Source organism: Hyperoodon ampullatus (assembly GCF_949752795.1).
Source record: "Hyperoodon ampullatus genome assembly, chromosome: 10".
NCBI classification, from domain to species: Eukaryota; Metazoa; Chordata; class Mammalia; order Artiodactyla; family Ziphiidae; genus Hyperoodon; species Hyperoodon ampullatus.
The window spans coordinates 85,180,785-85,194,375 of NC_136923.1; the positions used below are offsets into that span (position 1 = coordinate 85,180,785).

The following is a 13,591-nucleotide window of genomic DNA, read 5'->3' on the forward strand; positions in this document are numbered from 1 at the left end:
CTCCAGTTAGGCAAGGCCTTCTGCTGTGCACCTTTAATGTCCCATAGATAATTGCTCACTTTCTATTATAGAAGTCATTCTGGCATTAAATAGGTAATGAGTGAAATGGGATTTTAATTTAGCAAGCAGTGTAAAAGGCAGTATCACACCAACACCCAGCAACTATTCTGGCTGTGCAAATGTTGGTGAAATCTCCAACAGGAGCACCACGTGAAGGGGACAAAGAAGTGGCAAGGGGCCAGTTGGGATGGGACTAATGAGAGTTAGGAGGCATCCTGATAAGAGAAATCTCATCCATGCCTGCTTAACTGCAGTATGTAAACTTCCTGGAGATTTATGCAAAAATCGGTATCTGGGCATTTTTCCATGGCAAAGCTCCATAGATTTAATCAGATTTTTCAAAAAGGTCTGAGAGTCCAAAAACCGTTAATAATTGTTGCTACTCAAATTTATTGCCATCTGGGCCAATCAGGAAATGACCATTGTGTCCTATACAAACCTCAAAAGAAATCCTTAAGGATATGAGACTATGAAATTCAGTGTCTATACAGTCTCATAGAAAAACACCCACACAGGAGTTGGAAAGTATCTGTTTAACTGGATCGTACAGCCAGTCAGTACAATTCATCAGGATCTCAAAGGAGATTGCTTTTTTAAACCTGTTTGCCCTACGTGAAACAGCTCTGTGATGTAAATATAATCTAAATATCATCAGTCCCAATCACTGCCTTGCTAGGTAAAACAGCCATCTTAGGCTAGGTGTTAGAGCAGCCCCTTGGTGTAAAAAAAAAAAAAAAAAAAAAAGAGAGAGAGAGAGAATCCCAAGTATGGGATTTATTACATGAAATTAAAAGTTTTAGTTATTCTAATAACCAAGTCCACAGGAGAAGGACTTTCTGTAATCAAAAAATAAAGCAGTAAGATATATAGTGGCACTGTGCTCCTTTGGTAAAATAGATGACATTCAAATGATGGTAACAAGAAGCTTCTATGGGGGCTTCACTTAATTGAAACTACAAATGATCTTAAGAGAGAAGAGAGATTTTTTGGGCTTCAAAGTTTGAAAGCTCAAAGTTTGTTAGACTACATCCCTAGATTTTCTCCAGCATTAATCTTTGGCCCTACTGATTCCCCAAAATAAATAGTGGAGTCAAAACGGCAACCCCAATCCATGATGGGGATGATCTACACAGCCTCGTGAAGTTACCTGGACAAGCTCCATCATGTCTTTGACAAACCCATCCACTTCTGGGCCTTCTAGGGCTCCAGTTTTACTCTGAAAAATAAAAGATACAATCAACCAAATATCATTTTCTTAAGTCAGAAAGCTTAAAGAATAAATTATACAAATAGACCAAATCAGTATTCTTTTGTGCCTGCAAACAAGTTTGGAAATGGCATGTTCCAACTTACCGTCTCTGTGCAGGATGTGAATGCTCCACATAAATCAGAAGCACTCACTGTAAATAACTCCCTCCATTTTACCAAATGGGAAACAGTAGTTTTGAGCTCCTTGGCTCTTACAAATAGCATTAATATGACATGTACCGACTTTATTTGCTTCTCAAATACTAGGACTCAGTTCAGACTAGTGCTAATTGAACATCCACTGATCCTTTGAAGGATAGACTGACATTTTTACATTTTGCTTTATGATTTAGCAATGATTTAATGAGTATCAAAACACATTTTAAATTCAAGAGAGACTACATTGAGTGAGCATATTAGAATTACTATATGGTTCATGCATAAAATCTTTTTTATTTTTTCTACCCATCTCCTCAAGGTTTTCTAATCCTGAACCTTTAACATATTATAAAAACTCATTCCCTTAGTGTATTTACCAGACACTAATACAGTACTTGCCATATGCCAGGAGCTCCTCGAAAAGCTTACGAACATGAGTTCATTTAATTCTCATATAACAAGCCCATGAGGTAGGTATTATCATTATCCCCATCACCCTAATTTTATAGATAAGGAAAATGAGGCACAGGGAGGTTAAGAAATTTGCCCAAGGTCACACAGCTCATGAGCCGTGATTCAAACCCAGGTAATTGGTCACAGAGTCCTATATACTTAAACAGTTTGCTAGACTGCCTCTTCCAGGTGATTTTCTTTTCTGCTCAGAATATGACACACAGATATCCAGTCTGATTAGTTTCAGGATCTCTTATGACCTTTCTCAACTTTCATTTTGTTTTCATTGCTCCATGCATTATCCCACCTTGTCCTCAAGAAATTCAACCTCTTTGCCATACTTCGTTCTTTAGAATTATTATTTTCTCCCCTCTAAAGAAGGACCAGATAATAGTCTTATAAGAGAAATAGATTTTGTGCCAAATATGTCTGACTTTCCCCCTATTTCTTTAGGTTGGTTGTTTTTTCTTTTTTATTTGACTGTTTGCTTTTGTGTTTGAGCATACTATGATAGATAGAGACTAAGAAGGATAAACTTTCTTTTAGCTTGGTTACAAGGAGCAAAAAAATAATAATAGGGCTTCCCTGGTGGTACAGTGGTTGAGAGTCCGCCTGCCGATGCAGGGGACACGGGTTCGTGCCCCGGTCCAGGAAGATCCCACATGCCGTGGAGCGACTGGGCCCATGAGCCATGGCCGCTGAGCCTGCGCGTCCGGAGCCTGTGCTCAGCAATGGGAGAAGCCACAACAGTGAGAGGCCCGCGTACCGCAAAAATAATAATAATAATAATAATAATGTGATTTTATTCTCTTCTCCACCATAAGTACTCCTACGTCTATTTTTACTTAGTTCTCAGAAGTTTCATAGAGAAGCTGAGGGTACCTTGACATAGCAACACACATGTGCAATTGCTGTTCATTATATAAGTTTAGGGTCTGTAGATAGGATGACCCCACATAAGGGCTAAAAAAGCTTCCTACCTAAAGATGGCCAGCACAATATATTGAAAAGGCACACTTACGACATCATAGTGAGCAAAGATTTTCTCAAAGTCCCTCTTTCTTTCTTCAGTGGAACAAGCCTGTATATGGAGAAAGCATTATGTCGATCAGCAGTGTGAAACTTCTGTTGTACAATTCTTCCAGGGTCTTAGACAACTTTTATAAACTTTGAGTCAACAGTTCCTAATCCCTTAATTCTGACACTGAGCCTTATCAGTCTCTAGATAAATTAAAGGCAATACAATTAGATACCTTTCTTCCCTCCCTCTCAAATCTATAGAGCAACATGAATGATACAAATCCACCTAGAGAAATGCCACCACTTACATCCATTTTAAATTGGAGAAGGAAGTTTTCCTGAAGAGCCAGAATCCTAAATGGGGGGGAAAAAATCAAAAAACATTATCCACATGATGATCTATCAGCTCTCAATAACAAGTAGATTTATAACTCTGGTGTGAGGAAAGGGCAGGCAACTTCCAGGTTATTCTGCAGAATAGGGTAGGTGCTTAAAAAATAGGAATTTGTACAATATAAAAACAAATAAAGACGGGAAGGACTTTCACAAGGATTAGTAGTCACCATAGAGAGACATCTAAAAATTCCAGCAAGGTTGCAGGTACACGATCAATATGCAAAATTCAGTTGCATTTCGATAAACTAGTAATGGCCAATCCAAAAAAGAATACCATTCCATTTACAACATTCCATTACAACATTTTATTCAAAAAGAATAAAATACTTAGGAATAAATATGGCAAAAGAGACCTAAGACTTATAGACTGAAAACTATAAAACGATGTTGAAGAAAAACAAAGAACTAAATAATAGTATTAAGAACATCCTGTGATCATGAGTTAGAAGACTTAATATTTTTAAGATGGCAATTCTCCTCAAATTTATCTACAGATCCAACACAATTCCTATAAAAATCCCAGTTGCCTTTTTTTGCAGAAATTGGTAATCTGATACTTGATGATCTGCAATTAATGTGGAAATGCAAGGGATTCAGAATAGCCATAACACTTTTTAAAAGGGTAAATTATATAATATATAAATTATACTCAATAAAAAATTATGTATTTCTCTTTCCTGCATAACTACAATTATACTTCAGTGGAATACAATCAGTTTCAAAAGACTAAAGCATTGGATTTGTGTTGAATTTATAACCATGGGTATATAGAGAGAAAGGCAGAAAAAAATATCATACAACAATTTGGAAAGTTTTACTCCTTTGGATGCCCAGGGTAGAGAGAATTAAGTTGAGCCAAATAGAGGGTAGAATATCCTGAGACCCTGCAAGGAATACTGTCCTCATCTCTTTGCTGGCACCAAGCAGTCTAAAGTATGTTGCCAGTCAGAGGACATATACTCAAGAGGTGATTGTATAGGAGTAATAGGGCTACATTTCACAACTGGGGGTAGAGAAAGAAGATTCCCATGTGTAAATGTTTTAAGACCTTTTTGTCATTGAATTAGTTTCTTATTGCTGCTATAACAAATTAACACAAACTTAGTGGCTTAAAACAACACAAATTAATATCTTATAGTACTGGAACTCAGAGGTCTGAAATGGATTTCACTGGTGTTTCAAGGTGTTGACAGGGCTGTATTCCTTATGGAGGCTCTAGGGGAGAATCTGTTTCCCTGCCTTTTCAGCTTCTAGAAGCTGCCTGCATTCTTTGGCTTATGGCCCCTTCCTCTACTTCAAAGCCCGAAATATAACATCTTCAAATTTCTCTGTGATTCTGATCTTCTGCCTCCTCCTTCCATGTCTCAGGGACCCTTGTTATCACACTGCACCTACCCACGTACTCCAGAATGATCACTTTATTTTAAGGTTTTTAATTAGCAACCTTAATTCTATCTGCAAACTTAGTTACCTTTGCCATATAACATAAAATATTCACTGGTCCTGGGAATTAGGACATGAACATCTTTGTTCTGCTTACCCCAATTGTCATTTTCAAATTCCATAGCAAATTGGTTTTAAAATAATGTAGTAACTGTCTTATTGCTTTGCATCTCTGCTCAGTGCCACTTAACCCTTTCTTCAGTCCAGAAATATTCATTGAATCCTCCCATGTACATAACACTCCATTGTGTGAGAAGCTATTCAGGAGATTAAGGCATAGTCCCTGCCAGCTAGGTAGGACTATCGTAGAGGGTGTTTGTAAATCTGCAGGGGGGCTTTTTGTTTATCACAGGGATGGAATGGCCATGACCAGTGCTCTGCGTCACTGTCCAGTGTACAATTGCCATCCAGCCTGACCGTGAGGAACCTGGTATTATAGTTGCTCCCTCTAAGGCTTCTATCCGTGTATTCTTTTTTTTTTTTAACATCTTTATTAGAGTATAATTGCTTTACAATGGTGTGTCAGTTTCTGCTTTATAACAAAGTGAATCAGTTATACATATACATATGTCCCCATATCTCTTCCCTCTTGCATCTCTCTCCCTCCCACCCTCCCTATCACACCACTCTAGGTGGTCACAAAGCACCGAGCTGATCTCCCTGTGCTATGTGGCTGCTTCCCACACATTTGGTAGTATATATAAGTCCATGCCACTCTCTCACTTCGTCCCAGTTTATCCTTCCCCCTTCCCGTGTCCTCAAGTCCATTCTCTACGTCTGCATTCCTGTCCCGCCCCTAGGTTCTTCAGAACCTTTTTTTTTTTTTTAGATTCCATATATATGTGTTAGCATATGGTATTTACTTTTCTCTTTCTGACTTACTTCACTCTGTGTGACAGTATCTAGGTCCATCCACCTCACTACAAATAACTCAGTTTCATTCCTTTTTATGGCTGAGTAATATTCCATTGTATATATGTGCCACATCTTCTTTATCCATTCATCTGTCGATGGACACGTAGGTTGCTTCCATGTCCTGGCTATTGTAAATAGAGCTGCAAGGAACAGTTTGGTACATGACTCTTTTTGAATTATGGTTTTCTCAGAGTATATGCCCAGTAGTGGGATTGCTGGGTCATGTGGTAGTTCTATTTTTAGTTTTTTAAGGAACCTCCATACTGTTCTCCATAGTGTCTGTATCAATTTACATTCCCACCAACAGTGCAAGAGGGTTCCCTTTTCTCCACACCCTCTCTAGCATTTATTGTTTGTAGATGTTTTGATGATGGCCATTCTGACCGGTGTGGGTTGATATCTCATTGTAGTTTTGATTTGCATTTCTCTAATGATTAATGATGTTGAGCATTCTTTCATGTGTTTGTTGGCAATCTGTATATCTTCTTCGGAGAAATGTCTATTTAGGTCTTCTGCCCATTTTTGCATTGGGTTGTTTGTTTTTTTGATATTGAGCTGCATGAGTTGCTTGTATATTTTGGAGATTAATCCTTTGTCCACTGATTCGTTTGCAAATATTTTCTCCCATTCTGAGGGTTGTCTTTTAATCTTGTTTATGGTTTCCTTTGCTGTGAAAAAGCTTTTACGTTTCATTAGGTCCCATTTGTTTATTTTTGTTTTTATTTCCATTTCTCTAGGAGGTGGGTCAAAAAGGATCTTGCTGTGATTTATGTCATAGAGTGTTCTCCCTATGTTTTCCTCTAAGAGTTTGATGGTGTCTGGCCTTATATTTAGATCTTTAATCCATTTTGAGTTTATTTTTGTGTATGGTGTTAGGGAGTGTTCTAATTTCATTCTTTTATATGTAGCTGTCCAGTTTTCCCAGCACCACTTATTGAGGAGACTGTCTTCTCTCCATTGTATCCTTGTCTCCTTTGTCATAGATTAGTTGACCATAGGTGCATGGGCTTATCTTTGGGCTTTCTATCCTGTTCCATTGATCTAGATTTCTGTTTCTGTGCCAGTACCATATTGTCTTGATAACTGTAGCTTTGTAGTATAGTCTGAAGTCAGGGAGTCTGATTCTTCCAGCTCCATTTTTTTCCCTCAAGACCACTTTGGCTATTCAGGGTCTTTTGTGTCTCCATACAAATTTTAAGATTTTTTGTTTTATTCTGTAAAAAATGCCATTGGTAATTTGATAGGGATTGCACTGAATCTGTAGATTGCTTTGGGTAATATAGTCATTTTCATGATATTGATTCTTCCAATCCAAGAACATGGTATATCTCTCCATCTGTTTGTATCATCTTTAATTTCTTTCATCAGTGTCTTCTAGTTTTCTGCATACAGGTCTTTTGTGTCCCTAGGTAGGTTTATTCCTAGGTATTTTACTCTTTTTGTTGCAGTGGTAAATGGGAGTATTTCCTTAATTTCTATTTCAGATTTTTCATCATTAGTGTATAGGGATGCAAGAGATTTCTGTGCATTAATTTTGTATCCTGCAACTTTACCAAATTCATTGATTAGCTCTAGTAGTTTTCTGGTGGCATCTTTAGGATTCTCTATGTATAGTATCATGTCATCTGCAAACAGTGACAGCTTTACTTCTTCTTTTCCAATTTGGATTCCTTTTGTTTCTTTTCCTTCTCTGATTGCCGTGGCTAAAACTTCCATAACTATGTTGAACAAAAGTGTTGAGAGTGGGCAACCTTGTCTTGTTCCTGATCTTAGTGGAAATGGTTTCAGCTTTTCACCATTGAGGACGATGTTGGCTGTGGGTTTGTCATATATGGCCTTTATTATGTTGAGGAAAGTTCCCTCTATGCCTACTCTCTGGAGGGTTTTTATCATAAATGGGTGTTGAATTTTGTTGAAAGCTTTCTCTGCATCTATTGAGATGATCATATGGTTTTTCTCCTTCAATTTTTTAATATGGTGTATCACGTTGATTGATTTGTGTATATTGAAGAATCCTTGCATTCCTGGGATAAACCCCACTTGATCATAGTTTATGATCCTTTTAATGTGCTGTTGGATTCTCTTTGCTAGTGTTTTGTTGAGGATTTTTGCATCTATGTTCATCAATGATATTGGCCTGTAGTTTTCTTTCTTTGTGACATCTTTGTCTGGTTTTGGTATCAGAGTGATGGTGGCCTCGTAGATGAGTTTGGGAGTGTTCCTCCCTTATCCATGTATTCTTGATCCAATGATTTCAACTCTCTATCTGCTCAGAATCTCTTTTTACCTTTTTGTGGACAATCAGACGTTGTTTTGGGGTCGGCTAGACTTGACAGAAACATGCTGACATCATCTTGTGTCACAATACGAGCCTCACAGACAGCACTTTTGCAGATACTGGACCACTACTGCTGTCATCCTCCCCTCTTCCACTTCTAACCTGCAGACACTTGGTGCCCCACGGAGGATACACCAACACTCAGAGACCACAGGGTGCAGCTGTGAGTCTGATTCTGTTGTTCTCTGTCCTGAACTAACGATTCAGTATTCTCAGAACCAGTGAATGAGATTCAGGACTTTTTTTTGTTGTGGGACACTTATGTAGGACCATGAATGTCAGGCCTTTGAGGGCAGGGCTGGCCCATTTTTAAAATATTTTGAAAATGTTGTGCATTGTGCTTTTCTGGGGAGAAGTGCTTTTATGATCCTCACAAAGATATCTGTTACCCCTAAAGATTCACCTATTCTTTAAGACTTCAGGTGAGACTTGATCTCTGCCTTTCAAAAAGAAGTGTATGGTGTCAGTAAACCCCTAGGAACATGTTTCTGAATCTATTACACCATTTTCACACTACTCACCTTGCCAAGTCATTAAGATCCAACCGGCCATCATTATTTTTGTCAAAGATCTTCATCTGGAATGCAGAAGGGGAAAGGAGTGTAAGAAATACTTGCAATGGGAATTTATTTTGAAAGTCATTAAAGTGCTTTTCTGTTTTGCTCTTCTGGTTATATATTTGTCTAAATTGGCTGAGATTGACTCATATCATAGAGTACTCTCTATAGAGTATAGAAGAAATAGTTTTCCATGAAGGCAAAAGTAGCTGAGGAGGATATGATGTAGGAGAAAGGCTGCCTTGTGTAGGCCTCAGAGGATTGTAGGAAGGAAAAGAGAGAGAGAAGCAGAGATGGCAGAGTAAAGTAGATGTGTGACCTAGCTCTGCTGGAAGGGGATCTGGAGGGAGAGGAGAACTAGCTAAGGAAGGACAACATTGAGCGGACGGAGTTGCTGGGGCTTAGCTTTCCTGGAACCCTCTGAGCACCCAAGGGTTTGGAGGCTGAGTCAAGGACCAGTGGACCTTCCATGGGGCCAGCTGAGTATGAGGTGATGCTGGAACAGAGGATGGGGGTGTATCACTGAGTCAGCAAGCTGGAAGGAGGATATGGCAGAGAATTAGTGGTCTGCATCCAGCAAGAGTTAGAGGATGGCTTCAACCATGAATGTCAGCCAAGTAGCAGCAACTGTGTGGTTAACAGGCATCACCATGGAAACCAGAGCATTGTGCCTTGGGACCTCTCCTCCCCTTCACCATGAGGTCCTATAAGCTGCTTTTTCTCTCCTTACCCAGCTTGATGACATTTTTAGAGAAGGGTCTGGGTTGGATCCAGAGGACTGAGAAATCTAAGAGACTGAATTTTCCTTTACAGAGACTTAGCCTCATTCAAAGAGGCTGTTTGAATTTATTAGATCAGGCTAAATTTGTTTTTTTTCCACATCTTTTTTGGAGTGTAATTGCTTTACAATGGTGTGTTAGTTTCCGCTTTATAACAAAGTGAATCAGCTATACATATACATATATCCCCATATCTCCTCCCTCTTGCGTAGATCAAAGTTTTAAACAAGATATAAGAGGTTCGTTCTTAGAAAGCTAGATTATCATGAGTTTTAAGCAAATAGTAGCTCAGCTTGAAAGACATGGGCCCATCTTCATTGATGTGCAAACTTACACAGCAAGTGTAAGGGGGAAAGCCCTTTGCTCAAAATTGGCTCAAGGAAGAACTGAACACTAATGTGTAAATTATGCTTCTGCCCATCAGAAAATTGGGTATGTGGTTCACTTAAGAATCAGAATCAGAAAAAAAAAATCACTTGCTTAATTTTACTACCCCTGTGTGTGTACACATGGGGGTGGTTAATACACATATTCCCCTGTGTCTACTCTTCTAGTTGACTGGGACATCTTTGACTACAAGAACTATGCATAACAAGGGAAGCTTGAGACATGCCTATTGCACCAGACCAGGAATCAGACCTCTTGTCACATTAGTAAAGTCATATGATCTCTTTGGGTGCAGCTTCTTCAGCTATAACTGTGCCCATGATTTTAACTTTCCTTATCAGAAGAGCCCTATTTTCAAATGAAATTCTGCATGGTGCTTGAATGGATAAAGCAAAGAAATGGAGCTGTACAAGTAGTGGGTGGAAGTGGGCTGGAGCTTCGTCCTCTAGGTTCCCTCTCAATCCTGAAGTGTTGCCTCTGAACCCAAGGGTTTCTTGGAACCCAACAGTCCAATAACCACTGATTGAATTAGGGCCCAGAGTGCATCCAGCTCTGAAAATTAATGATTTCATGACTTTGTCAAAGCAGTTGAAGGGGAGTAAGATTGATGCTGAGCGCTTTTCCTGGTAAAGTCAGCAAACAGAGTCCTTCAGAGCAGGTTCCAGTGTGGCTAATGGGAGGACTGAGTTCTTGGGAAGACTGGGTTCTTAGGTATCCCGGGACCTCAGTGGCACCAGCCCTTGCACTTCACCCCTGAGTAATTGATGGTCAGCATCTCCTCACAGGATGCTATATGACTACTGAACGGTGGTGTTCAGAACACCCAAATTACACGCACCACAGCACTGTTTCATATGCAGGTTCACTGCAACCGCCACGAGGGTATCTTCCACCAGAAGCCATCAGTAGAGTAGTAACTGGTTGCTAATCCAGGTATATGAATTTACAAGGATCTTCTTCCTCCCAAAACTTGATTATGAAAAGGAAAAAGCCTCAGAAGATGACTGGTTTCTAAGAGGGAGGGAAGAGTAGGCTCCTAATAGTTCATGATCTCAGTAGCTGAGGAAGTTGTTTGTAAACAGGTCCATACTAACTCACGGAAATTACTAACGACCTTGGATGAATTTTGAATGTTTGGCAATTTGGGGTGGGGGATGGGGGTGGGTATAATGGCTTCTTAATTTTTAAAACTCTAATAGTGACCATTTGTAGAGCAGCCAAAACTTTGTATGTTATTTCATTTAATCATCACCACATTCTCAGAAAGTAAGAAATAGCTGCATGCCACACATGCAAGAAACTGGAATGTAGAAAGATTGATTTGTCTAAGAAAGCAGCAAAATTTGAATCTAAGCATATCTGTCACCAGAGCTCTAGACCTCTTCCCATAAACCAGGCTCTTAGCTTTATAGAGTCTGGGTAGCTTATGGTTAATGTAGTTTGCTTCATGGTTGGTTATGAAATAAAACATCTGGTGCTATAGATTATGCCAGAGATGTGGTGTTTACCTTTTCTAATTGCCCTTCTTTCCCTGGGAAAGCAAAAAAAGATTCTATTTATGTGAGTTTCCCTCTGACCTTAGTGGTCACGTGCTCGTGGCACAGGTCCCTCCTGGAGGGCTATGGTGATTCACGGTGCTGGCGGTGGGGACAAGATTCCATTCTGAAGGGCTGATTGTTGAAAGGTTGTGAAGGGCCCTTAACCACTGTTCTCACTTCTGCCACTGCCTTTTCCAAGATTGAACATCCACACATTTTTGAGTACTAAGTACATGAAAGGTTCTATAAAGTCTCCTGGAAATGGAACACAATGACTTACTGACAAACTCCGTAAAATTCTGTAGACCTATGGTTCCCCTCAAGAGACCCCTCAGAGACTATAGATCTACGCAGAATTCTCCTTAGATTGAATAATAGGTTTATCTTAATTTTTCGATTCCTTAAAGATGCCGTGGTGATTGTGAAATGCAAATTCATTTAAAACCATTACTGGGTTAATATCGGGTTGGCCAAAAAGTTCATTCAGGTTTTTCCATAACATCTTACAGAAAAACCTGAACGAACTTTTTGGCCAACCCAAATAGTAACTTCTTACCAGAAACAGTAGATCCAAAGTATGACTGTTGTCATGTGGTGGGAGAGGCAGTCCGTGCATTTTTTAAACAATTGCTAATTGATAATTTGAGATGCAGTGCAAGGTCAAAATTATGCAGATAGTTCAGCAGAGTGAAGAGTACAAAGTATAAGTCCTTCCTGTCCCTGTTGTAAAGGTAACTACCATTCACAGGACTGTGTATCCTTCCAGAAACTTTTTAAACATTTTAATATGTCCATCTTTATTTTTTTTGGCAAATAGGACCACATTCTATGTATTATTTTCCAACTTGCTTTTTTTCATTAAGCAGTATTCTTAGAAATCACTCCTTATCGGTTATCATTTTTTTTTTACTTAAAAAGAGTTCCTCATTCTTAAAAAGTCTGGAAATTCTTGCCATACACAAGCTCAAAAAGGATTTAGAGGGCCCACCCCCCATATTACTGAATCAACAATTGTATGTTGAATAATTACCTGTGTCTAACAACATGTGAGGCACTGTGAGAGATTCTCAAAAATCATTAAGGTGGTACAGGCTTTTAGGAGCTTACGATGTAATTGGAGGGGCAAAAATGAATATCTGAAATAAGATTCAACATTATCTCCATGACCACTGAGTCAAAGAAAGAGAACAATGTGTTAGAATATTGAAGAACACTGAGAGAGGAGATGGAACTTCAGATAAATCTTGAAGGAGGGGCAACTTGAAAGGTATAGTTCACATTCACTGGGGTGAGGAAGATCACCAATGGAACAGGACTGTGGGGGAAGGTCAGAATGTCAGTTTTGGACATGCTAAGTTTGAGAGGCTTATTGGGCATCCAAGTGGAGACACACATCCAAGTATATGCAGGCAGCTCAGAGAAGTGCTCTGAGTCAGAGATATAAATTGGAGGCAGTCACCTTTAGTTAGTATTTAAAACCATCAGATTGGTTGAGATCAACGGTAGAGTGAGGGTGGACGTGGAATAGAAGAGATTTCAAGACAGCCTGGTGGCGGAGGGGAGGATAAATTGGGAGATTGGGAGTGACATATACACACTACTATATAAAAAATAGATAACTAATAAGAACCTACTGTATAGCACAGGGAACTCTACTCAGTACTCTGTAATGGCCTATATGGGAAAAGAATCTAATAAAAAAAAGAGTGGATGTATGTATATGTACAACTGATTCACTTTGCTGTACACCTGAAACTAACACAGCATTGTAAATCAACTAGACTCCAATAAAAATTAAATTAAAAAAAAAAAAAGCACAGACATGTGCTGGATTGGCCTGGATCAGAGACCTAGGGGGAAGGAAGCAGCTAGGAAGTCAGGTGCTTTAATCCAGGCATGAAGGATAAGAGCTGGGACCAGGGTAGAGGATGGGGGTATTCTCTTTGCCTGCCACATTCTCAGATTTTAAGTTATTGTTTTACAGTAGTTCAAGTTCCATGCTCTAATTAGGTACATGAGCTTAATATCTCCCACATGTATTAGCTTAAATTTTACAAAGCTCAGTATTACCAAATAATATTATATTCAGACAGTTAATCTTTCCCCCTGCCAGGTGTTGGCAGCATCTCTTAATTAGATTTCATAATTGGATTTTGTTAATAGTTTCCTTCCTTGTACAGAACATTAATTATGAGTTTAGATGAGACAAGGTCTGCAGACCTCAACTTTTTCTCTTCTGATTGGATGTTCTGCCTTGACTTGTTGATTGTTACATTTCAGACAGCTTTCAAGTGTGCC

At 39.1% G+C, this 13,591-nt stretch overlaps 1 protein-coding gene across 1 annotated transcript in view; it reads right to left on the reverse strand.

Annotated features, from left to right (window-relative positions):
• The window catches only part of SCGN (secretagogin, EF-hand calcium binding protein), a gene marked incomplete at both ends in the record, with an annotated part of 37,081 nt that overhangs the window by 3,919 nt on the left and 19,571 nt on the right, over positions 1 to 13,591 (reverse strand). The window contains 4 exons of the mRNA XM_079713884.1: positions 1,208 to 1,276; positions 2,942 to 3,001; positions 3,249 to 3,294; positions 8,554 to 8,609. Of these exons, the coding sequence (XP_079570010.1) occupies positions 1,208 to 1,276; positions 2,942 to 3,001; positions 3,249 to 3,294; positions 8,554 to 8,609 (231 nt within the window). The remainder of the gene's footprint in view (positions 1 to 1,207; positions 1,277 to 2,941; positions 3,002 to 3,248; positions 3,295 to 8,553; positions 8,610 to 13,591) is intronic.